The sequence below is a fragment of the Antedon mediterranea genome, chromosome 1 (assembly GCF_964355755.1).
Source record: "Antedon mediterranea chromosome 1, ecAntMedi1.1, whole genome shotgun sequence".
Classification (NCBI taxonomy): Eukaryota; Metazoa; Echinodermata; class Crinoidea; order Comatulida; family Antedonidae; genus Antedon; species Antedon mediterranea.
This window is the reverse complement of record NC_092670.1, coordinates 29438701-29466561: the sequence shown is the minus strand read 5'-3', so window position 1 is coordinate 29466561 and position 27861 is coordinate 29438701. Positions and strand designations below refer to the sequence as shown.

At 33.0% G+C, this 27861-nt stretch overlaps 2 protein-coding genes and 1 long non-coding RNA gene across 6 annotated transcripts in view; 2 read left to right on the top strand and 1 right to left on the bottom strand.

Annotated features, from left to right (window-relative positions):
* The window catches only part of LOC140063628 (tetratricopeptide repeat protein 19, mitochondrial-like), a 32273-nt gene extending 8658 nt beyond the window's left edge, over nt 1-23615 (bottom strand). For both annotated transcript variants that reach the window (XM_072110052.1, XM_072110051.1), the window contains exons 1-5: nt 23253-23615; nt 20359-20447; nt 19885-19995; nt 17950-18107; nt 579-852 (exon numbers count right to left, since the gene is read on the bottom strand). In XM_072110052.1, the coding sequence (XP_071966153.1) occupies nt 579-852; nt 17950-18107; nt 19885-19995; nt 20359-20412 (597 nt within the window). In that variant the 5' untranslated portion in view covers nt 20413-20447; nt 23253-23615. The remainder of the gene's footprint in view (nt 1-578; nt 853-17949; nt 18108-19884; nt 19996-20358; nt 20448-23252) is intronic.
* LOC140063636 (uncharacterized) overlaps nt 1-27861 on the top strand; it is a 478535-nt gene that overhangs the window by 265739 nt on the left and 184935 nt on the right. The window lies entirely within an intron of this gene.
* LOC140063627 (mediator of RNA polymerase II transcription subunit 24-like) overlaps nt 23731-27861 on the top strand; it is a 54472-nt gene continuing 50341 nt past the window's right edge. For both annotated transcript variants that reach the window (XM_072110049.1, XM_072110050.1), the window contains exons 1-3: nt 23731-23779; nt 26514-26754; nt 27155-27273. In XM_072110049.1, the coding sequence (XP_071966150.1) occupies nt 26524-26754; nt 27155-27273 (350 nt within the window). In that variant the 5' untranslated portion in view covers nt 23731-23779; nt 26514-26523. The remainder of the gene's footprint in view (nt 23780-26513; nt 26755-27154; nt 27274-27861) is intronic.

Sequence of the window (27861 nt, the reverse complement as noted above, 5' to 3'; positions counted from 1 at the left end):
TGGTAATTTTAATTACAGTATGTTGCAAAAGTATATTCCTCCTTTAAATAAACAGAAACAAATGAGATGCCGACCTATATTAACATTCATATCAACTTGCACAAGTTTGAGTTTGCTGCTACCTATCCCAACCATTTTCTGCCTAAATTGGGACATAATATCCAAGGCGACTAGCTCGAAATGTCCATTGAAAAGATTATTTGTTATTATGTTGTTTTGGCCTAATAATTTTTGTAATTGATTGGTGAAAAATCATGAGATTTTAGATGCATGGCCTGAGAGATGCGAGCCTCATGCCCTATGAATGGGATTTGACATCATGAACTATCAGTTTCCCATACAATGGACATACACCATCTAATTAAATATTTCATGACATCTCTGCAACTTAATTGTGGAAATGGTCTTAAAATACTATCTAAAATTGCCATAACACAGCAAAATGGCTAAGAGGTGGTGTCCGTCTCAAACGGAGCAAGTTTTAGTCATGCAGTGTAGGAGTTCGGGTTATTATAGATACTTGTCAATAACTTAGGGATGCTAATCTTCTATTCCACCTGCATTTATTTGTGACTAACCTGAGGGTGCTTGTTTTCCTCAGTTGAAAGATCATTCTGGCAGATTTCAATGGCTTTGAGATAAGCTGTCTCAGCTTCTGCATATCTTTTCTGTTTTGTTAACAATTTTGCATAGTTTTCCAAACTCATTCCCAATAGTGCTTTAATATCAAACTCCTCTTCTATCTCATGGGACTCCTTAACTTCCTGTAAATCATTTGAATCATCAACCTTCTGAATTTTACTCTCTAATGTTGTAATGCACCAATCATAGCCACTCTCTGCTTCTTCGTACCTTAAAAAAAATATTATCAGGTATTTAATTTTTTTTTTCTTTGATAATTGCTATTTTATTACATTGAAAAACATGGAAATGAAAATGTTAAAAACAAAAATGTTCATAGTTGATTTAATATTATATATTTTTTAATATAAATATTTATTATAATTTACTATATTTAATTATAAAGAGCTTCTTTTTATTTAATCCTATTTCCTTAACTTGGGTTTATTCTACCTATCCAGCAATACAGTATACTGTAGAAGGATTCATTATCAAATTTAAATAATATTTATCTAATTGTTTACTATTGTAAAGTTAACAGTACACCTCATGTAGTTCTAAAAAAGTTTTACTCCGTTTTGGCCGGGAGACTCCGGTATTTTAGAGTCATCTCCCGGCCTAATATTGTGCTCCCGGTTTTTAACATTTTCTCCCGAATAACAAAGATAACTGAATTTTGATGTGTTGTTTTATGGCTTTACAACACAGAAGCAAATTTTTGATATTTAAGCAATTGTACCACCATCTGTTGTCACAGATACCACTGTTTGTGACTTCACACACTGCACTTCTTATGTGCATTTTGACCTAAAAAACACCACTTCCCATATGTTTATTTCTCAAGTACGAATTGTATACAGTATTTGTACAGTATTATAATAAGATGACATCAGGTATCAAGCGGCTCACATACACACAGAGCCAAAATGGCATCTTGGACAAACTTTTGCATTCTTCTTTTTTCATCTCATCCATTTTGTCTTGGTGAAAAGGGAGGATAATTAAAAATAATATTTTGAGATACCACTGGTTACTACACTGTACAAGAATAGAACGGTAGAGGTGTTGTGAAAAACATTGACTGGGGCCTGTTAGGAAATGAGGGAAATGTAGGAAGTGTCAAAAACTTAATATTTGATCATACCATCATGTTATTAGTTATTCAATCAAAATATAATACAATTACAAAGTGCTCTTCAATATATGAACTTCCAGTATTATTTGACTGTTTTATGGTTTGCCCTGATTTTTAATCCATGATTTTGCATTTTTATAAACAGACATGTTTTAGAAGGGTTTCAATAATCTGGGTGTTGCTGTCCTGAGCCTGTCAGGAGTCTCCAGAGGTCTAGCCCAATTACTTAACTTCCTAATGTGAATAACTAATAAAGAATAATTATTGTAATTCACAAATTATACATACAGGTAATAATTTTAATTTGTGATCATTTTATAAGCATAACAGGCTATATTTAATATTTGAAAATTAATTAATAATTTACTATTTTTTACAATTCAATTAACACTTTAAGTTCAGCTACAGGCATGAATTTTAGACAATATTATTTCATTAAAAGATCAAAATTTAAAAATCACAACGAGAAAACATTTTTTGTCTTAAAATGGTCAAATACAGCATTCGGCAATATTTACTACATAACTTTATTGACCTACCTCAACCTATTGAGATAATTAACATACATATAAATTTGTTATTATAAAATAAATTTGTTAAGTTTGATGGTCTGAACAGTCTGAACAACTTTAAATAATTGAAATTGAAAACCACCTATACAATTCTGTTCACTTTTCACAGATTTGCATCCCTCAACAATTAGTTTTAGCTAAACTTATTTGTTCTACTGTACAGTACATTGTTCTTTGTGATTTTGTCAATTTTGCACTTGCAAGTCACCAAAGTCAGGCCAGCTGTACATGCCACAATTTTCCCAAAATAAACACCCTTAATAAGCCATATAATTTGCCATAATTCTGATTGACTCACTGAGTGAAAGTACTTCCACTTGACAGTTACAAGTATTCACTTTAAAAGGTGGTAAATTATACTAAAATAATAACAAAAGGTCATTTTGTTAAATGTGACCCAATTTCTATTGCACTTTCATTCCTTGCAAAGAAAGTTGTTTTATTTTGTTGATTCTAAAAAAATCCATCATACAGAATAACAACAAGGCCATACAGTACGTTGCTGGCCCAGTAGCCTGTTCAAATTTGAGTTAGTGTTTACCGACCGACCGATTGACATAGTGAGCTATAGAACACGACTAAAAAGATGGATAATTTATCAGGGCCGTAGCCAGCAGTACGGTTGGTAAGGTTTCAACCTGACCATAACCTGAGAACTTTGACAACCCAGTGGTTTGAACAGAGATTGTTCCCTTTTCTTGCGATAATCGCACAAATTCGTGTGGCGACATCACTATTTCTCAACTTCGTGTGGCGACATCACTATTTATCAACTTTTTTTTCAGAAATTTGTTTCCATTAAAAGATACACAGACAAAAAAGGAATATGTGTACAGTATATGAAAATAAAAATATTAAAGATGTTGTTCTCCCAAAAACATGAAAAAAAGAAGATTAACAAATCTTTAAATAGGCTATTTTGCAGTTTCAATAAACTTTTATAATCACTTCACTTTATCAAACCATTGTCTGCCAGACAATTTGACTACTTTTTTGCTTAAAATTACAGTTTATATCTCTTTTTAGATCCAATTTTGTATCAAAGTTAAACATTATTAAAATTACATTTCAACAAATTTGTAATTTTTTCATTAATATATTTATATTAGCTATATTTGATGCATAGCATTATAAATCAATATTAATAATTCTAAAAGTTAGTCAAACCATAAAAACAATTACAATTTAATGTTTAAATAGCTTTACCCTTTTCATACCGTGCACTTAGTATCAGCGTAGGCCAAAAAAGAATGCTTATCTGTATTATAATTGGACGATGCTCCCCAAGTTATAATCAATCGAATGCAGATGGCCAGCATTACAGGGCATTTAGGCTAATCTGGTGTCTATACAGAAACAAGTTGATGAGAGGAGAAAACTTAATTACCGGAACATTCACCTGTACCAATCAGGTCAAAATGAAAGGCAACCACCTTGCCACTCAAAAAGGGAAATTATTAGCATTGGCTGAATTGGCAAGCACACCAAGACAAATAAAATGAACTATGAAAAAACACTTTACTTTACAATGAATATTGTGAATTATTTTTAGGGCCTCTATCTGCTGCTATAATTAAAGAAGGCTTAATACCAGGCAGCCCAGGACATCAAAATTGAAGTGTTAACTTAACCCACCATGGTATCTTTTTCTTTTTCTGTGAGAGTGGCCTGGTATTAATATCTAGTTTGACTCATATTTTATACAGATGTATCTTACTTAATACAAAATAAAAATTACACTGTAGTTGAAATAAGTCCTTAGAGTCAATGGTGTTATTACACCGAAAGATACCATACTGTCAACATAAACTAGATTTTTAAAGAGTAGCTATTTTTTTTTAAATAAAGCTCTACTGTCTGTCAATATCAAAGTTGATAAGCACCATAAAAATGGAGGAAATAAAACAGCGAATGCTTGTCGCATAGTATTTAATGAATTACAGAGTAAAGCCAAATTGATGAATGAGTTTGTCCAATCCACTAACAGTAATATGGTCCAAGTCTCAGGGTATTCTTTAATTGTTTAGCCAGGAATTTTTTATTCCTGTTTTATTACTCAAGCAATTTCAACATTTTTAATATCACTTTAGCTCTAATTATGAACTATGTATTGATTGCAACTTAGTATTTTCCTGGTTTGAAACAAAATTAGCATTTAAGCAGGATGTGACAGCGAGAATACTGTAAATAATAGATGACAAATTTCGTTTTTGTAAAAGCACAAGTTAACGGAGTACTTACTCGAACGTTTCGATCTCTATCAGAGATCCTTCTCAACTGACTGCGGAGTGTTAATGCAGCTTGGTCATTCTTGACGTCATCTGTTGATGACGTCGTACGCCTCCGGTTGTAGGTTGGAGGTTGTGACGTCAAGAATGACCAAGCTGCATTAACACTCCACAGTCAGTTGAGAAGGATCTCTGATAGAGATCGAAACGTTCGAGTAAGTACTCCGTTAACTTGTGCTTTTACAAAAACGAAATTTGTCATCTATACAAAATCGAAGCTAAATGAAATTCTTTCAAGACTGTAAATAATATTAATTATGTATGTTTTTTTTTACAGAGGAATGTTAAAAATGGTGTTTAAATCGTACAGTATATTTTTATACTAAAATATTATTGTGATCAGCTTAATAACCAACATGACCTAATTTAGAACGCTGGAGAAACATGATTAAGCAAAGTTAACATGTATAATTCATTAAAAAAATCAACGAATCAACATTTCAATTTGACACTGACAGTATCCAAGTCATTGCACACAACCTTATTGGCCAAGTTTAATGCCACAATACAATGGTATTTAGCATACATTGATCGTATCATTATTCTTGTTTATCGTTCTACATTTCATCTTGATAATAGATGAAAATTAAGTCTAAATAGTGTGAATGGGATTATCAGCTACAACATTAAAAATGTTTGTTTGTCTTTCATGGGCTCATCCTACCTTTTAAGTTTTAACATATTTCTTATGATAGTTTGAAAAATATTGATCTACTTCTTTGTAGTATGTAGTAAATTAGTAGATTAATTATGAACATTAATATGAAAATGAATAAACAGACTGCATCAAATTATAACCTAAGTAAGTAGGTCAGCTATTCCTTTAGTTCACTATATTAATCAACTACAAAGTTTCATCTTGATCTCCAAGGGAAGTCTTTACCCTATTTACTTTATCCTTTCAATGAGATTTTGAGTTGTTTTTCTTATATGCCCTAATATGTTTATGAAATGAGAAAAAAATTATGTCTGTGGTATTCTTCAAGATCAAATGAAATAAACATTTCAATTCAAAATACTTTCTTCTTTTTGCATGGCAAAATAGAATTTTGCTATTTTTTACATTTTTTTGTTGTTGATATTATTCAAACTGAAAATCATCATATTTCAATGCAATACGTACTGTACAAGAATGGATAAAATGCTTGATCTTGTTATTTGTAGTAAAAACATTTCCGACAAAGTCTATACTGCTAACGATATTTTTTTATCTGACCACTCATCTTTGAGAATTGATTTCCGTTTAAATTTTGATGTTAAATGTAGTAATGATAATTTGAATCGTAAAAGTATAATTTACAATTTTAAAGCACTTGATGTCAATAATCTATGTAATACTCTTAACTGTGTTCCATGGAGTGTCTTAATTGATTTTGAAGGTGATTTAAATGAAGCTTTGGATATGTTTTATAATTTGTTAAATGCTGCCGTCAATGACACAGTGCCTAAAATTAGAAAGCGCAGAAAGCTTCCTCCGTGGTTTGACAATGAGTTGAGAAGTGCGCTTCAACTCAAAGAAAAGTATTATAGATATCTGAAAAAAAATAATAATCGGTTAGCCCAAAGTAATTTCAAATTTGCTCGCGCGTCTTTTAAAAAAATGTGCAATAAAAAGTACAAAGATTACTTGGACTCTTTGGCTAAGCAAATTGTCACTAACAGTAAAAGATTCTGGAGCTGGATGAAAACTAAATACAAGTCAAATAATCTTCCTTCTGTCATGAGTCACGATAACATTTCATTCCAGTCTAATTATGATAAAGCTACCACATTTAATTCTTATTTTCATTCTTTTTTCAGTGAGCCTTCTCCGGACGTTCCCCGGGACTATCCAGGTCTTCCTGACTATGCGGTGGATAACTTAAGTTCTCTGTCTGTGAATCAGCATTCTGTGGAAAAGGCACTTAGTAACATTGATATCAATAAAGCTACTGGCATTGATCAGATTAGTAACGTTGTCTTAAAGGGTGCCTCCTCCTCACTCTCTTATCCGCTTTGCAAATTGTTTCAGCTATCTATTAATTCTGGGGTTTTTCCTTCATCTTGGAAACACGCTAATATTGTCCCAATTCACAAGAGTGGTCCCAAAAAACTAATCTGTAACTATCGTCCTATTTCGTTATTGCCTACTATGTCTAAGATTTTTGAGCGCATTGTGCATGATGGTTTGTCATCACATGTTGCTAATGCTTTAAGTCCTAGGCAGCATGGTTTTGTCTCTGGGAGATCATGTCAAACCAACCTCGCACTGCTTCTTGCTACATCATACGATGCAATTAACAGCAAGAAGCAGTGCGATGTGATTTACACTGATTTCTCTAAGGCTTTTGATTCCGTTTCCCATGATTTGCTTATTTTTAAACTTTCAAAATTTGGTTTATCCGGTTCACTGTTAAGTTGGTTTAAAAGCTATTTAACTAATAGACAACAGCGTGTTGTCATTGGGGGAGAGACATCTGATTGGCTCCCTGTGTTATCGGGCGTTCCGCAGGGCTCGATCCTGGGCCCGCTTTTGTTTAATTTATTTATCAACGATCTTCCTTTAAAATTTAATCATTCCGAGTCTCTTTTATTTGCTGACGATCTGAAATTGTTTAAAGTGATTACCACTCCACAGGATGCTTTTTCACTTCAGGAGGATCTGGATGGTCTCGTGGAATGGACGGAGAAGTGGGGGATAAAACTTAATGCTAATAAATGCAAATATTTATCTATAACACTTAAAAAAAGGCCTGTGCTCTTCAATTTTAATCTGAGTGGACATGATCTTGAGATGGTTTATGTATGGAAAGATTTAGGTATTTTTATTGATAGTAAATTAAATTTTTGTTCACATATTAATCATGTGTTGTCAAAAGCTAATAGAATGATGGGCTTAATATGGAGAAATTGTAGGTTTATGAACGACGGCAGGGCACTTTTATCTTTATACAAATCTATTATACGTCCTCACCTTGAATATTGTTCCGCAATTTTCAATTCAATTTCTCCATGTCAGGCCCGTCGAATCGACACTGTTCAACGGAAGTTTGTTCGATTCCTGTCTTATAACTGTGTTAATTTTGCCTTTTCCATTGATTCTGTCAGCAATCGTCGAACGATATCTGATATGGTTTTTTTATATGATATTTTAAATTCTAAATATGACTGTTCATTAATTTCACTATTTAGTTTAAATGTTCCTGGTCGTACACGAAATAGACATTTATTGCATATTCCTTTTAGCCGTGTCGACTGTACTAAGAGGGGACTTTTCATAGACTACCTTATACATTTAATAATCTAAATAGCAATCATATCGATATTTTTAATGATAGACTTGGTTATTTTAAGAGGACGATGATGTGTTCACTTCTTGAACAGTCTGCATAACCTGTTTTAATTGAAATTTTTTATGGCATGCCAATCTATGTTTTATATATATATTTATATATTTTATCTGTATTTTATTGTTAACCGTTTTTGATGTTGTATTGTTTTATGTTTCAAACCTGTTAGTGGCGGTATTTATCGCTGTTGGTTTTAATTGAATAAAATAAAATAAAATAAAAAAAATATTATGTTATATTTTTTAACTACAAAAATAAAGCATAAAACTCATAGGGAATAGCAGAATTTAAACATCTAGTTTGGAATATGACCAGACTCAACCATAGGCTTTGGGAATTAGAGTAAGTATACAAATTACAAGATTACAATGCTACACTGCAATGCCTGTTATGTATCAGTTTGTGCAACTGATTTTAGATTATTGCCCATGTGCCAAAATATAAATCAAATCATAATAGTACTTTACTGTTTTGTATTTACAATACATCAATTTGAAGTAGCCTGCAATGCCAAAACAGAGGCCTCTAGATACCTCACATCACATCAGTCATTTGAAAAAAATACTGTGGAACACATAATCAACTCTCTTTGGAGATTATTCAATAAACTAAGGATAAAACTCAGTTTTATCACAATTATTGAATATAAGGCCACAATTTGTTTATAATTGACATCTGCGAAATATCTTGGTGAAGTAAACAAAGTTGTATTGCGATAACTAGACTGTTTGTCAGCACATCTGAATTCAATTGCTGTGCAAACTTTATTTGGGATGATGAGTCACAGAAAGTTTTTTTTTTAATAATAAATATTTAAAGACTAAAACAAGACCTGCCACATGACTTTTACAGCAAAAATGCCACTAAACATTTTTTTATTAGGTGATCATTTAGCATAAAATGATCACCTATTGTTATTGTATGAAATCTTTGTTATTTGGTTATCCGCAACGAAGTTGCTGATAACCTCTTGTGATTGTACGAAATCAACTTTTTATTTCTCTTCTTTCTTTCTGTATGATTTTTGTGTAACGCTTTTCTCTAAAACTTGCAAACATAACATTTTGTTAACTATGTTAACATTTTGACATTTATGTAACGTCGTCAAGCGAAGCTTTTTATGATGTTTACAATTGCACAACGTAACGTACGCGCGATTTAACGATTTTCTCGTATTTAACATAGGTCGACAACCAAATTGAAACTTTGCACAAGTTTAATTTATATCATGCGCTAACTTTCTGTTAAACAAAAATTGCGTGTTTTACACAAAGTTACGCGCGCACGCGCATTTAAAATTTCAAAATGCGCAAAATTAATTTCTAATCAACTTTCTACGCGTTTCATGTCATTTTAAGCATGTCAAAAATTCCCACGCGTGCGCAAATTTTTACGTGTGCGGTGTGCACGTAGCATTGAAAACATATTTTTTTCGCGTGATTTATGTTTTTCCAGCCTTTTCTAGTAATTTTACCAAATTTTAAACAATTTCGACTTAATGTTACGTCATACGAGAATTCGTTAAAAATATGCCTTTTTTTAAACAGTCGTAATTTCTAAATTACACGGTCAACTTTTTGCGGATGATATATTCTGGAAGTTGATGAGTTGTAGATATCGGATCAGGTATTAATATGGCTAACCGGACATTGTGACGTCATCGTATGGCCACGCAAATATAAAATTTAGGATTTTTGTATCTTTCGTCATAGCTCATCACATTTAATAGAGCGCATCTCCACTTATCCGTTTTCCATTTTCACCCCGACTGTGATATTGTCTAGGTCAATCAACTATCTTTCGCATGAGTTAAAAATAATTTAATTTTTATGACGTCATCATGCCTAAAAATTTAAATTACGTGTGGCATTAATTTCATCTTTACATTAAATTTAAATCTGTTATAGCTCGTAAGAATAAAATGTGATAATCACGATTAAAACGTTTTCTGGAAGCTATTGGATTGTAGATACGAAATAATGTAAAAATGTTGCCAATCGGATGTTGCGACGTCATCATATGGCCAGTTAACTAAAAAAAGTTGTATTTTCATTTTTTGCGTAATAGTTCATTACATTTAAAAGAGCGCGCATCAATATTTCATGTTTTTAAATTTCTTCTACACGTTAATATGTTGTTGCTGAGATAATTTGCTTCCGAAATTGCTATCTTTGTATTTCATTTTAAAACCGTCGCCATGTTAAAAATAGGAATAAATAGCGGGTCCCGTAATATCACCTATTCTACACTGTATGTAATATGTAAACATATTTTACTGTTTATACCGACTGTAATGGAATGATATAGCACAAATCGTTTATTTCCTACCTATTTCTATAATGTAGCAGGCCAAATAAGGTTAAGTTATTTTACAGGATAGAGGGAGGCAAACAATATTTTTCTCATATCAGAGCCGTTCATTGTTGTTAGGAGATATGTGATTTCTATTACATTTTCCGGTTTGTTTGTCAGTTGCTCGTCCGGCCTGTAGGCCATAATGGCAACGCGAACACTTCCTTTTGGCCTCAACCTATCCCCTTAATGTTAAAAGGTACGTCGTTAAACGTCCATGTTTTACCACTTGCGCGGCGGATAACCAAACTCGTCAAAGTGACGAGTTTCATGTCTAGTTATTTATTCCTTTCTGTACAGATTTTGTGTAACGGATATCTCAAAAAGTTTAATGTCAATGATTACCAAAATTTCACAATGTCTTTCAAATACTTTAACTTAGTTCTAATAAGCTTTTCAGCGTGATCACTCATCCGTGACGTAATTTATACGCCATTTTGTGAAATCACATTATCAATCATATCTCCATAATTAATTATCACATATTAATGTAATTCACTAAACGTAAACTTCAGGTCAAGGGTAAAAATATTAGCAAATAAAAACGCACGCACACGTAGGGTCATGCGCGTGAAATCGCGCTTTAAAAATTTAAAAACCTCAAAATTAAGTTTTGATCAATTTAGAGCATTAATTAGGCCATTTGCGTGTTTCAAAAAATTACTGCGCAAAAAAAAAATCGCATTCTACTCACCATCTTTAGTACATTCACCAAATTTGAGTCAGTTCCGATATAAAATAACGCTATACGAGCAGGTTCAAAATGACAAAATGCGCAAATTAATTGCATCAAAGTGTTGAAAATGGTGAAAAATAAGGCATTTTTAAAATGAAAATAATTCTTCAGAATGCACGATGACCCCCAATTTTTTTAACTTATTCTGGAAGCCATTGAGTTGTAGATATGAATACATGTACACATTGTACGTACAAAATGTTGTCACATCATCAAATGGCCACTTGAATGTAAAATTAAGTAATTTTTCTCTTTTGTCATTCTTTTTCATATTCAATAGAACGCACCTCTGTTATTTTGTGCCCGGTTTTCGCTCAATTTTCAGTATGTGATTGCTCAATTAATTGACTTTCTTATGACTTGCCACTACTTTTATTTTGATGACGTCATCATGCGTAAAAACTTGATTAACATAGGTCGTGTAATTTCACCTTCACCGTAAATTTGAATATCTTACAGCTCTTCAGAATTAAAGGTTACCTTGATGATTATAATTTATTATGAAAGCTGATGAAATGTAGATATGAATTCATATAAAAATCAAGCCTATTGGATGTTGTGACGTTAACATATGGCCAGTTGAAGTTAAAAAGTAGTATTTTCATCTTTTTCATAAAAGTTATACAAATTTCAAAGAGCGCGTACAGCGCTTCTACGTGCCAAATTTTCTTCCAATTCTTATATTTATTTGCTCAATTCATTATCTTTCGAAATTGTCATCTTTGAGTTTATTTTTAATAATTCCATCATACCAAATAATTGGAACATGATGTGTGTCCCGTAATTTCACCTATGCTACACTGTATATAGATATTGTACATAATGTAACTCAGCACTAAGCGTATAGTAGGATGGCATACATCAACATTTTTCGATTGTATGTTAATGTACGTGCATGTTTAACAAAATATTAATGTCAATAACATTATAAAAATGATCACCTATAATTCGTCAAAGTGACGAATTAAATTCTAGTTTGGTTTGATTTGATTTATCCATACAGAGAACAAGCACAGACAAAAACAAGTAGTACTATACCAGGGATCGCCTCTAAAGCGTCATCCTTACTGAAATAGACAATTATTAGGCTCTAAGTTTATATAGTTTATTATTAACAACAGTAATTTGGTAGATATAGTAGTAGCTAAAAATCAATTTATTCATTTTTTTCATTACTTATTTATTGTATTGGAAATTTGATAATGTTACAAAAATTAAGAAAACAAGTACACGTAAAAGAATATAGGGCTGATCATCGTTGCACATGTAAATAATGTGTTATGGTTTAATGTGAATGGTATAATTACTGGCATGTCACATCTATTTCGGTCTTAACATTTTTAAAATATTATTTACCTCCGCCAAGGAGGTATACGTAATCGGTAGCGTGTGTTTGTTTGTTACTTGGCAAAAAGAATTTTGCCAAGTATAGTATTCACTTTGTTTGTTTGTGTGTTTGTTTGTATGTTTGTTTGTTTCACGATAGCGCCTACAGTTTTCAAGTTATCCTTCTGAATTTTTGGGTGTAGATAGGTATATACTTTCAGACCATGCCTATTGAAAATCAACAACATTGGTTTATTAATAACTTCACAAATAACAAAAATGATATTATTTTCAGACCGGCTAGTGTTAAAAGATAGGAGACAATTTTCAAAAGCCGGTGAGCAGTCTTAAAGTAACACGTAAACTGAAATTACATTTTCTCGAGAACTACTAGTCCAAAAAACCTCATTTTTGGACAAGAGGCAAGGGTTATAATTTGTGATTTGTAATTTTAAAACAAAAATTGGTTTAATGTACCGGCTTTTTCATACGAGTAGTTTTAAAACACCTACTTCTTTTCAAATTCACCCGTTTGGTTTTGGCGTTGCTGTTCTATTGTTATTCAAAATAAACTATTGTTAGTTGATAATTAATTTTGTTAGTACCGGCGTGTGTCCTTCCTTATTTCATTCTGTACATAGGTATATACTTACAGAACATGCCTATTGATTTTCAGGAAAACTGATATATTGGTCATGTCTCAAAAGCTTATCTTCCGTACGATATATTAAATAGCACGCATTCTGTCTTTTTTTAACATGGACACATTCTTTGATATGGACCAAAATATTAGTCGACTGGTCACGCGGTTAAGCTTACTACATGGGTTAAGGCAGAGGCGTAGCAAATCGGCACAGCTTCAAGACACTCCTCGACCATTATTCTGGTCAATCTTGATTTTAGAATTGGTCATTGTTGCAATGCCGGAATTGTTTGTGTTAAAAATTATTTAAACAAATTATTAACCTTAGTAGTATTTTAACCATGTAAAGCTAATACCTAAAGCAAAAATTGTATCTTTCAACATGCTCCCAGTCAGTGGATATATTTTGCCAAGTACTTCACTCAGTTTCTGAGTGCTTTCATTTGTTTGTTTGTTTGTTAGCAGGAATAATCAAAAAGTAATTACAAGATCTTTACCAAAATGAATATACGGATAGATATGTGGTCAAGGGCCATTCCATTAAATTTTGGGACCATTTGGGACCATGGTCCCAATTCTGCACCACTTTTTCGGTATACTGTTCAGACCTGATAGTGTTAAAAGATAGGACAGAATTTTCCAAAAGCCGGCGAGCAGTCTTAAAGCTCAGGTACAGGCATGAATTTTAAATATAATATTTGGTTAATTGTACATAAATCAAATATTTGTAACAGAAATCAAGACGAAAAAACATGAATTTTCCTTAATATGGTCAAATACAAAATTTTGCAAAATTCTTCCATAAAAACCAGGAAGACTTTTTTTCAGTAGTTAGGTAGTAAACCTAATGTAATAACATGTCTGGTGACTCCCTAGAAGGTGAAAAAAGATGGTGGATATACAGTGGATAATTTTTGCTATAGCATGAAAATAAAAATCTGAAGTTGAATAAAAATACCAGAAATGTAATATTCAAGTTATATTACCTATATTTAGTCATCTGACAACATTTTTTACCACACTGTTTATTTTTCATAGCTTTTTAAAATTCCTCTCTATTTACAAAATTTGTGTACAAAAGAATAGAGATTTTACTGTGTAATTTGAACTATCCCCCCACTGATAAGAAAGTGCTTATTTTCAACAAGCTTGTGTAACACAAATTAAATGCCAAAAATTATGAAACATATGGGAAACTATAGATCGATAATTATTGGAATGTATGATCAATAGAAATGTTTTGCCCGCACCTGGCCTTTAAAGTAACAAATAAACTAAAATTGCATTTTCTCGAGAACTACTTGTCCAAAAAACCTCATTTTTGTACAAGAGGCAAGAGGTATAATTTGTGATTTGTAAATTTAAAACATAATTTGATTTAATGTGCACGTTTTTTTGATACGAGTAGTTTAAAAAACCTATTTCTTTTCAAATTCACTCGTTTGATTTTCGCGTTGCTGTTCTATTGTTAGTCAACTGAAGCTATTGTTAATTGAAAGGCTTGTTACATAACCATTTTGCGCCAAACTTGCATACACATGCTTGTAGTGAAATTAGCCTAAATCACAAACAGCATTAAGACACACACAAATATATATATATATTTCTTTTTTACCGAAGAAATCTTACAGTAGGCGGAGGTATGCACTCTCGGAGTGTCTTTCTAGTTCTGTATGACATCGAGCACAAATAAAGCCATTCAAGTCCTAGTTAATTCAGTATTAGAGGTACTGTGTGAACAGGTGATGATTTTAAATTGAGTGACCTGATATGCAACTGTTTTCCACTTAAATTCTAGTAAATTGGTCTTATTTCACTTTTATGCCATACAATTTGATGTCATACAACATTAATACATTAACAATGGTACCATGTAGGTTGTGTAACAATCAGTCAGAGATACAATCAGATTTGCTAATCAAATTTCCTATTTTATGTGAATTTCATTTTCCTTTATGTATTGCAATCTGGACTCTCTTGAGATAGGTACTTAACGTAAATTAAAAATGATACCAAAATAAAACAGATTTTTGTTGAATCTCAATGCGCCATTGTCTTTTTCCTATAAAATGTTTCAAGCCTTAAAAATATAATTTAACAGATGCAAATAACAATTAAAAATATTTTTAATTTATAATTTTGTAGTTTTGTTTGCTTGTTGACAAGTTCATGAGGTTTAGAATTTTAGAATTCATTTTTAATATTGAGGGAGGGAAGTATAACAAAAGTATAAGACAGGTTCCTATTAAGTTGTTGCATTTTAGGGGTTTGTCAAATAGCAAAGTATTCCTCACACACCTAAAACTGTAGGGGGATGTTTCTTCCTCTAGGATCTGCCCATAGAGTATGTGAAAGAATTAAATTCTACATTGTTATATGTCAGTTTACTAAAATAGGACATATTAATTTCAAAGTAACTGCATCGAAAAATGAATAACATTAAATTGACAATTTTTTTATACAGTAACAAACTATTTACTGTATTTAATGTCATGTCAAAATCAAATAATTAATCAAATTGATTATTGATTTTAAATTGTGAAACCTAATTTGAAACAACCTTATCATTGACTGCTGCTTTATCTTAACAAATATGGGCCCTCATGAGACCAGTACTTAGAAAATATTGACAGAGTTAACCTTGTAGGAACTTCACACACATATTTGCGTGTGTGCGCTCAACGCGTAAAGTTATGCAAATTGCTGTTGTAAATATATAGCGAACGCGCAACGAGCGATCTCTCTCTCTGCGTCAAGTTTTCACCGAGAAGACATCGACATTTTTATGAGCAAACCATTGCGAGTTTTAATACAAGTTTTACAATAATAATTAGTTGTCCTAATTATTAGCACTATTACATTTTGATATTTAGCGTTTTAACTTTACATATTTTACTACGTGTTACTGTATGTTATCGTCTTTCAATTATTGTACCGTTGTATATATTATTGTCCTGAACTAGCCTAGCCTATTAACCTTACACTGCGCACGTACGTACGCGCTTCGTGTGGATATGTAGTTTCTACACTCCGTATAGTTCATTTACTTCGAGCCTAGGATACTTCCAGCTTTGGACATCGTTTGACTGCTACAATACTCCATTACCGTATTCTAAATAGGGTAAGTAAAGACCGAATTACTTATTCCCTAAAACCTTGATATATGCAATAGTTGTACTTATACTTATTCAATGTGATGTATATGATTTCCTTTTTTTACTATAAAATAACAGAAAAAAAATACGGCCAATTGATACAGTATATTTACTGTACATAAGGCCTAAAAAAAAAAATTGTTTGTTTGCTGTCAATTTTTTTTTTTGGTAGCGGGGGAGGGTGGAAAAAAGTTTTTTTATTTTTTTTTTATGTTAATTTCTCTGTTAATTGTACGCGAATTTGAGAGTAACAAAACACACTGAATAAAACAACGAGCTCAAACATCTATTCATAATTTGTTTCACACTTTAATTCTGTTTTGGGCGCGTTATAGGCCCCGTGTTTAAACTAGCCTAGGCTAGACCTACTACCCAGTAGGTCGTTATTAAATATTTAGAATTTAGTGTACCGTATATTTCGGTGTATAAGTCGCACCTGTGTATAAGACGCACCCCCTAACTGAGAGTAAAATATCGGTATTTTGTATATCGTCGATGTATAAGACGGCCGCGCCCAGCCTCAACAAGAAGGGAAGTCCCCCATTCCGTCAGTTCTTTATAACTTGTTATTCATGAGTTTCGCACCCGCAACATCGAGTGCATGACCGCACGTGTGTGTGGACTAGCCTCGCTCGATCCTTTTATCGAGAGGCGCACGTTTTCACGGACTGACAATCGTATTCGATTAGTATCTATGTATCCTAGAAGTGTGTACGCTACAGTAGGTCTATGCTATAATCAACTGGAGAATATACTAGTCGAATACTGTACACCATGTGCATATAACTATAATACTATTCCAATCGTAAACGTTTACAAATGAAATTTTATCGGAGCGCCTAAAACAGCTCCATAATGAACAAATCTTTTCATCATATTTAGTACAAAATCACGCTAAAATGCCTTGAAAACTAGCAGGTTGCTGTTACGCTAGTACACTGTAGCTAGGCTAGGCCTACTCTTTAGTAACTAATAGGCCTAGGCCCGGGCCTTACCTTAAAAAGCCCAGGCCTAGCCAACGAGGTGGCGATATCTGTGTGTTGAGGCATTTATGTTCGGTGTATAAGACGCACCCTTAATTTAGAGGTTAAATTTGCGTGTCAAAAGTGCGATTATACACCGAAATATACGGTACGTTATTATTTTTATTGTTTCATCCTCGCACACTCGATTTACACCTTTTCGGCCAAAAAAAATCATAAAAAAACTTTTTTTTTAAAGCGCCCTCAACGTAAAAAAAAAACTTTTTCTTATCTCCGCCCCAAATTTTTGGCGAAATTAGGGGCGGCGGATGACAGCAAACAAACTATTTTTCTTTTTAGGCCTAATAAGATTTTATGCAGTTCTTATTATTTTTTTTTTTTATAATTTTGATTTAATTTCATACTTTATTTCTTTATAATTTTCCATTTCTTTCATTTTAGCTGTAAAGCTTGTTTCTTCTCATCATCTGACAAATCATTTGCATTCTGCCTACTGATTTACATTGACAACACACACTACAAATGTGACCTCAATAAAATTTTCTTTGATTTCGCTGCGATTTTTGTGACAAATTGTCTGCTTTGTCAAATACCTAAAACAACATTTGCCTTAAGGAAATGTAGCTAAAATTCAAACTGTGTTTGGTTGTGATGGATAGCCATCCTATTATTAAATGTCTATATCTATCACTTTTCAGTTTAGGAGTCATGTCAACAACAAATTGCAATAATTTGAACCAGCACCCTATAATTGATATTAAGGAAGCAGGTAAACCACCATGCCACATTGACCCTATTAAAATACTTACTTATTAAACTTGGAATAGATGTTAGCTAATTTGACAGACAGTTCTACAACAGCGTTACTCGTTTTGTCAAAACCATTTGCGACGAGATGTTTGATTGTTTCTTTGATTAGTTTCTCAGCTTTATCATCTTGGTGATTACGTAGAGCTAAGTTAGCCATCTGAAGAAGAAAAAAAGAAAACATTGAATGCAATTTATATTTATACTAGCACTTACCCGTGCTCCGCACTGGTCTTTTTCTGTTGTGAAGTATTGGAATAATAAAACTACAGCTGCTTATAGACTTGAAATCAACAAAAAAAAGTGCACATGAGGGTAGTCAAATTAGATGATGCACGCGGACACTATCGAAAGTATTAAATACAAATATATTTTTATATATGCTTTGGGTGTTTTTCGTGGTGTATTATTTGATATTTTGTTGTTTTTTGTGAGAGCTTGTGGACATAAATCAAATGCAACAGAAAGCTAAATCATATACAAATGATTGCTAACACATTGTTATTACCGTACTGACACGGGTATAAGCCCATACTCGGGTATAAGCCCACCCCCAACTTTTGACTAATTTTCATGAAAAATGAGGCACTCGGGTATAAGCCCACCCATTAATTGGAAGATCTACAGTGTGTGTCGTAATAAATTATTTTGTATTTGGCGACGTCCATACTGTACACCGAATACACCTACCTTTGATCATAACCAAGCTAGGCTAATAATATACGCTAGCCTAGGCCATATGAGGCCTAGCGGTCCTGTTTTGTTTACACTCCATCGCGGTCGAAGATCGCTTCACACACGACGCTACAAGTCGCCAAAACGGAAAACCACTATTTGGTATCGGCTGCCATAAACAAGCTTATTAAATTTCTTTGGTACATTTCTATTTTAACGAACATTGTATACTTGCTTTTCTGCTTGATAAATTCTTGTTAAATTGATGTTTAAAATAAGATATTCTACGATAAATTACACGAACTATAAGCTTAATTTTCCGACACTCTACACCTCGTGTATTTAGAGGCAACGTCGTACACGTGAGGGCGCTCGCTCGCATGGTAGAATACACAGTGTACATGTGCTGTTTTTGACAATCTGCATTTTTGGATCCTCGGGTATAAGCCCGTGATTTCATGTTTCCGTGTCAGTACGGTAATTATTGTTTTTTGTAATTGTGGTAATATTTAATTTGAATTCGTTGCGTTTATATTTATTCATTTACCTTTTTTTTAAATTTCATTTTCAATGGTTTTTTATTTTGCAATTTGTTTGTTTGTTATCCGTTTTGCTACTTTTTAAATTAAATTGTGGTCTAGTTTTGATTTTTGCTTTAAGCAGTGATACATTTTGCGGATTCGAACTCGAAGCATTGATATCAATGGCCACGGCGTTGTACTCACTGGGCTAGCCGTAAAATTCATAAAAGTGAAATAGCCTATCATGTGAGTAGATACATAAAATTATGTGACCAATTTAGTAGCACTAATATAGATAATCAAATATTACCTGTTTATGTATTGTACTATTATAATAGGCAAATAAATGAAAAACTGTGGATAGTAGTGACTGATTTCAATTGAGATACAAAATAAATAAGTAAAATAAAACACTTTTACACTGTTAATTTATTTTAAGAGGTGTAAAACTAAAACTCTCTATATATAATGGCAAATGAGAGGGTAACTAGCCTTTTTTGGCATCTGAAATATTAACCTGATTCTAACAAGTAGGTAGCACTGGCAGCTTCTGTTTTGTTTGATTCCTTTCAGTTGTACTAGCACAAAGAGTAGAGCACAAGGAACCTGGCCTTTCTACACACTGAAATCCTAACCTGATCTAACCTGTAAGTAACAGCTTCTTGTTTGTATGATTTCTGGGCAAAGTATCAGGTGAAGAATGTCAGAACACTTCTCCTTTCTACACACTGAAATACTAACCTGATCTAACGTGTAAGTTACAGCTTCTTGTCTGTCTGATTTCTGGGCTATTTGTAGCGCTTCATGAAGCAGAGCTTCAGCTTCTTCTTGCTGATTTCTTCTCTCAGCAACCTATACAAATAAATACAAATCTTTTTAATTTTAATTAAAAATTATCTCTTATATACTGTTTTTAGAATCTAATAATTATTAATCTATAAAATATACTGTACACGAAATACCTGATTGGTAAATACAGCTAGGGTTAGAGTATAGAGAGTGGACATTTATATTGGCCTAGTAGCAAAAAAGCAGGGCCATAAATGCAGTGACAGAGTTAGAAAGGATGCCTCCATATCCCAACACAAATAATCTGAATTATATTACCCTTAAATTTAGTGTTATATCCATATCTTATTTTCTATACACACCCCTTTAATGGAAAATGTCTGGTTTGGTTTATTACTATGATATTAAAATAACATTTAAACTTACTAATGCTTTACTAATCAACACAGCTATCTCATCTTTAAAATCACCTTTTTGCATATAAAAAGCAAAGATTGTTACTGCTATTACTATACCTGATTAAATAAATAAAGAATAAATTACTGTACATGTGGTAATATTAAAGAAAAGGCATCAATACATCATACATTATCAAATGTATTGCTGTAAAACCCTCGAAAAGTGGGCTTCTTTCTTAAAAACTGTTGGGTGGGCTCCTTTTCAAGATCTTATCGAGATGGGCTCCTTTTTTAAGATTACTTTTGCATTTAAAACAGGGGGATTCTTTTCGAGATGGCTTCTCTTTGAGATTTTACCATTTTTCATCAACGCAAAATAGATCATGTCCCGAGTTCAAATCCCAACAGATATGAAAGGATTGTTTCTCATGACAAAAACAACTCCACTTGCAAAGACTTGTTCAAGACTTTGTTTATGTTGAGTATGTCTTTTTTAAGTTTAAATCACCCACCAGGTTAGCAGCTAGCCTTATTCAACATAATTCACACTAGGCCTAAGAGGCCTTTCACACCAAAATTGGTTTGTTTTTTAATTATCATTATTAGTAGCAACTCATACATAATTAGTACTATTGTTAGGCTTTTTCTGTACAATATATCTGTTTTTAATCGACTTTGTTCGTTTGTTTTAACATCATGGGGAAATAAAGATGTTTAAAAAAAAGAACAAAGTGGATTAAAAACAGATTGATATATAATTCATTACTGATTTATGGGTAATCAATAAATAAATCAATTCAATCATTATAAAACAATTATACTATTGATTAATAGGCATAGGAAGAAAAAAGGACTCAATCATAAAATAAAATCTAGTTGGCAATATCAGCGTCTCATACTCGTTCATGTGACCGTGTGGCAGGCTGAAATCCGACTGAACACCTACTGTAAGTCATGTTTTTAGATAAAATACATTTATTTATAGTATTTATAAGATAACTTTACATATATATATTATGGCCGGTTTAGAATTACTGTTCTTTGCCTGATTTGTTTATATATATATATATTATGGGATATTTTTCTTGCCATAAACAACTTAAAAATCATATCGTAGGCCTACTAGGCTAGAGTATTAGTAATTTAATTAAAATCGACAGAAGAAAAACTCGGACATATTTTGGCAGTGGCGGACTGCTTTTGGCCACAAATTTAGAGCCAAAACTGGTCCGACTGGACCGATTTTGGCGTGACAGGCCCAACCTACAATGCAAATAGGCCTAGGCCTATATATAATATGATATAAATGGGTCATTCTTCAGTAAGTGTCTAAAATCGTGTCCCGATACTTTGGTGGGATGGAAACTGAAAATTCATCATTAAAAAATCAAAATTCTTGACTTAAATCATAATCAACATTATTGTAAATATAATTAATTACATAAAACAAAGATAATTACATTGATATTGTTAATTTTTATAAAAATGTTTCAGGCAACCCCCTAAAATCCTATGTCCCGATCGTACATCTTCAATTTATGATCGCCGTATATATTTGATAACAGGACTTTTGTTATCGAAAATATTGTAAAAAGTTAGTTAATCATGATTTCATGCGATTATATTCTTCGAAATACATCTCTACATACATTAAATCTCAAACTTTAAAGTTTTTGTTTGGAAAAAAGCTTGTCCCGCAGTTTTGTGTCATTTCCGTCACATAATTTAAATGTGCCGTCTACAGTTTAATGAACGGCGGGGACAAAAATTGACTGTGCGTTGTAAACATGCGAAGATATTGAAATAAAACTAGCCGCACATCATTTTCAATAAAAGAGGAAAAAAGCTAATAAAACAAGGTTTTAGAAAAATTACAGTTGCGTACCTTTATTGAATGTCATATCCGAACGGTATAGAACTCATTAAATAATTATAATTTCTGGTTTTTTTTCAACTGGAAGTACAAGTTATTCATGGTATCCAGAAGTATGCAATCCATCTCCGCTGTCAGACATGCCTACGATGTGATCCTAGGCTGTCCAATGCTAAATACATCATCTCCGTCACGGTCAGCTCCGTCACATTTCCCAATGTTTCGTTGTGACGGAGATGACGGCCCGTGACGGATACGACTTTATGTTATTGCCAGGGCCTTTTTTTGTTGTACATTTTGTTTTGTATATCTTTATTATGTTATTACATCTATGTGACTCTGGTCAATAAACATAATCAAATCATATCTTAAAGTCATCTCCGTCACATGATTTTTTAAGTTTGTCATATCCGTCACGGTTTCATCTCCGTCACATGGATATTTTATCCTTTTAAATCCTAAAATATTTATGTAATGAACGCAATTATGTGGTATATTGAAATATAAACAATATTCTTCTACTATGTCAATGGATAGTAATTATTAGTTCAACAGAATTTTGTAAAACATCAGTGACAGTCATACTATTTTCTGAAAATTATTATTTTTTGGAATAGTAAATGGTTTTGAACGTATAACATCATTCATACTAATAAATGTTAAAACAATCATTTTTTGATGAATAGAGACAAAAATAATATATAGTATCAAAGAATTAATAATGGAAATAATTTTATAATTCCTAAACCGTTATTTTTTCTATCTTTGTATATTCCATAAATGTGACGGAAATGACAGTAACATAGAACCATGTATTTATAAATACGAATAAAATACGAAATATATAATAAAGATTGCGCCAAACATACGCTTGCCATGTAATACATGTTCATTTATCTGAATAAACTTTTAAAATTTAAAAAATGCAAATTTTAAAATCGATTTTTTATAAACCTGAAATTAGACACTTACTGAAGAATGACCCAAATATGATAATCATGACACACACGGCCAATATAATTTAATATTTTGTAGGCAATGCTCCCTACCTGTAAAACCAAGCAACAAGGATGTATCGTCTACTCCCGACAGTTGATCATTTTTTGACAATTGTTTATTACTGTTATTGTCTAGCCGAGACCCAAATAATTTATTACGTTCCCTCGACCTATCGTGACGAGAAGAATACAGTACAAACTGACATCTTCGTAATAATAAGGGTCTATGCCTAGGCCTAGAACAACCTCTTTTTGTGGACGTGCATGACGAAAAGTTAGAAGCAGAAAACCTAAATTTAGATTCAAATTTGTTTCTAGATATATTAATACATGAAGTAAGTTTAAATGCATGTTGATTTATCGTTCGGACATTCAGTGATTTAGCTAATAGCAAGTGCCTTGCTTGAGCAAAACTGTTAACCATGGGCGCAGCCATCTTCTTTTTTTATAAGTAATTGGTGCATTGTGATTGGTCAATTTTTAATAAAAAGGTTAAGGGTTGTCTTTTTGTTTTTTTTAGAGAGTTCGATGATGAGTCGAGCGCCGATTTAGTTTTGTATTTCGTTATTACAGAAAAAGTAAGTTAGCCTGGGCCTAGGTTAGGCCTAGATGGTTAGAATAATGTTTTATTTTGCCCTTTACGGTTTGTTTGCTATACTATAGGACGTATGTATAGGCCTAGGCCTAGGCTAGATAAACAATTTTTAAGCTCCTTTAGGCCTAGCCTAGAGCCTAGCTAGGTAGGCCTAGCTAGGCCTCACTGGCCTTCTATTCTAGCCTAGCTCTAGGCCCGGGCCTAGGCTGCTAGCCTGTAGGCCTCCTAGGACGCCTTAGATAAGGCTGGCAAGGCAGGTATTGTGCATTCGGGTCAACCTAGATGTAGTAAAGCATTATGATTAAATGCATGGTGTACGACGTGTAAGAAACTCAGCCTAGACTACTACTACTGGCTATCTATAGGCCTAGGCTAAAGGCATAGCTAGTCTAGGCTAGGCCTTCCCATGCTTGATTTTGTTGTCCCTGCTGCTCCCTGCCTGTCTTGACACCATTTGGCCCTGGGATGATTCAGCGCGGGACCATTTATCCCCGGGACAATTCGGCCCATTTTGTTAACGCCGTGGCTAAAGATACGGTACCGTATTCTAACTTCTGTTTACTATACTAAAGGTACGGTAAAATTGCATTACGTCATAATCAGCTGGTACGTGTGTGACGTCATCGTATAAGGACTTTGGATTTTTTTTAATATCGCGTCTGTTGTGTAGAGAATTCTTGTCGGTGGCGCCAGGCTGCATGGATGTGTGTGCGCTGATGAGGGTTTTATTTTTATTCCAAATGGCCTATTTAGACCGGGATTTAGACCTATATTTTTTATTAAACTTTGTTTAGAATGGTGACCATAAACAACAAGCAAATGCGGACAATAAAGGGGCCCTCAAATAATATGATTTAGACAGTAGCCCCAGGGCTGAGTCACAGAAATCAGCGCACACATGCAGCTGGCCCCAGCCTGGCATCGCTTTCCCTACACAAACAAACTCATATGCCTAAGGCCTCTTTTGAAACGGCTTTCTGTATTCTAGAATTAAAATCAACATGTTTTTTTCAATAATAATAACAGACGTAGGCTACATTTAGTTTTTGTCACACACGACGGCGATAAATGAAGCATAAAGAAAATGCGGTTGATCACTGTTTTCGCGATATGGAAAAAAATCCAAAGTCCTTATGCGATGACGTCACACACGTACCAGCACCCCATTGGCTGGTTATGACGTAATGCAATTTTACCGTACCTTTAGTAAACAGAAGTTAGAATACGGTACCGTATCTTTAGCCACGGCGTTTTGTTAATACTGTACTGTATTGCAGAATATGCATTTTTAAACATAAATTCTTCTATAATGTTTTAATTTATTTGTGTTTTTTCAGTTCAGGAGTGTGTATGAAAAAGATTTGTTAGTAGCCTAGGTTAACAATTTATATTGAGTAGTTTTTTGTTGGGGTTCCTGTTTTCAAGAATCTCGCAAACAGAGACCCTTATAATAATGTAATATTGGCTGGGGGACAGGGGGCCATCCAGGGCTCCTGGTCAGGATAAATGTTCCGGATAAATTTGGGTATTATGGTGCTCAAAGAACAAAAATTAGATGGATTTTAAATGATAATAATAAAAAAATTTATACTTATTAATATTATAGCGCTCTTTACCAGTCGTACTCATTATTTGAAGGGTAAATATGAAAAGATGATGTGTTAATATGATGAATGACTTTTGGGCATTGTTTTTCTACTTTTGTGAAGTGAAAAATTGTCCAACCAATCGGAGCTCAGAAAATTACGCATTCATGTGCACTCATGCAAATCAAAAAGCTCAGTAGCCACACATGGCGCTATGAACATGATCAATATATCACAGTTATTGGCTCTTTTGTAGTAGAAGCAATAGCCCGATTTTTCTCTGCGAAAAAATTAGATTCGCCTAGTGGGAAAATCTGCTGAGGCTGTTAGATTTTGGCGGAGATAGCATTGTGTTATTCAGCTCAGTGGCGTGAATGCAATAAACTTTGTGTTCTATTATGATAGCACTCTTTTCACTGACAAAAATAGAATTTGGGTCCTTTGTTTAACCAAGGCAATCTAACAACAGGGCTCTGATCTTACCTTGCCAAGATAGGAATTTGTAATAGTCTTTTGATCTTATGTCTGGCTGCGACAAATACCAACAGACTTACTGTACTATGTACTGTACATATTCTCCACGACAAGGAGCATGGAACTGATGTGTAGCAGCCACAGATAAATCCTTTGATCTTAGATTGCCTTGGTTTAGGTGCCCTTTTTTTAGGTCCTCCCTCACCCTCTAAAAATGAAAATGTCTAGATCCGCCCAGCGTAGAGAATAACAGGCATCAATCTGGCTGGGAGATGTAAAAATACATGATGTGTCAAATTTATTAGTCAGAAAAGTTAATTTTGGGATAATCGACTTATTAATTACATTGACTTGTGTGATTCTGGATGGTTTACCGTATTGATTATGTGGAAAGTATCTCTGAGGGTTTTGGGTTTGATTAATTAATTTTTTCTTTACTCACTGGCAGTTCTTATTGAGGGTTGATTTGCTGTCTGCTCACTATGTTCTTTACTCACCATTTTAGAGAGGAATTGTTTTTTATATACTATCTTTTTCGTATGGACCAATCACAATATGTTTGTTTTCTAACTGCAAGTTACACATGACTTCCATGAGGCTCTATTTAGGCCATAACAGAACACTCATCTGATTTCTCTGTACACATTAATTTTAAAGATTATTTGCAATGGATGTTCAGACAAGATACAAGAGTGAATTATTACAACAGCAGATCATGAAGGCCTGGAGGGAAAGATGGTCAGAAGTCCAATGGAGTATCGAAATAAAGAAAATCATTCCTCAAGGAGTGTCCGGAGATTTATTCAACCTTGCTGATATTCTGTTGAATCAAATATTTGTTGGACCAACTCCCAACTCTTTGATACTGTCATACCTAGAGCATGCCATTTCATGTCAGGTACAGCTTTTTTTATTAGATTTATTTAATTTGCTTGTCCCTTGGTATTACTCCCAGACACCATGTATTATAATTTATACTGAATTATTTGCTTTTTTTTGCTAAAACTCTTATTTTGGTTGGGATTCCCCTTTATAGACGTATAGTTACATAGATGCAACTTTTTTCACATGATGGTTGTCTTTTTTAGAGTTATCAATTGCATGTTTTATCATGTTTCTGTATTCATGAAGTGCAGTCATCATTCAACTGATCAAAAATATTTGTTGATATATTAATACTGTGATAACACATAGTAAATTTTCCACTCAAGAACCTCTAATTTTCTAATGTTTATTGAACATGTAGACAAGTACATTGATAGTTTTAGATATATTTTTCCTACATTTAATTTAAACAGATAGTGTCCTGTACAGCAGTTTTTAACAGTATGGTTACATATGAAGATATCTGTATTCAAAGACCATACTGCATGAAAGGCCTGCTTGACATTTTGTTTATTTGTGTTAGTAAACTTGGGTAAGTATCTAGTTCACACTGAAGATTAAAGTATAAAAAGCTAAAAAAGATAAAATACATAAATGTCACAGAAAAACAAGTCATATAAATATGTAAAATCGGAAATCAGGTCAGAATAGAAACAGATTCTATTTTGTCAAAATACTGTGCAGTAATTTTGGATTCTGGCTAATCAACGACATGATTCATATTTATTTATTTATTTATTTGTTCTTTCTTTAAACTGAAATACACTTTCAATACAAATGTACTGATTTCCAAAGTGGTTCAGTAAACATATTTACAACAAAAATAAAATATAAAAGAAAAACAAAAAGAAAGAAAACAGATATAAAACTATTTACAATTGTGAAGGCAAAAAGGTTAATACATATATGTTTTCTATAGTGAAGATTTAAAAGTTGCCAAAGACATATTATGGAGTTCTGATTTTATGTTATTTGGTAGAGAATTCCATAGTTTAGTTGATCTATAAACAAAAGTTCTTTTACCCTGAGAGTTATTCCATAGCGGAATAGATAAGTCATTATTACTTTAAGAGCGAGTGCAATTATTATGGTTGTCTACAGTAAATTGATATGACGTCAT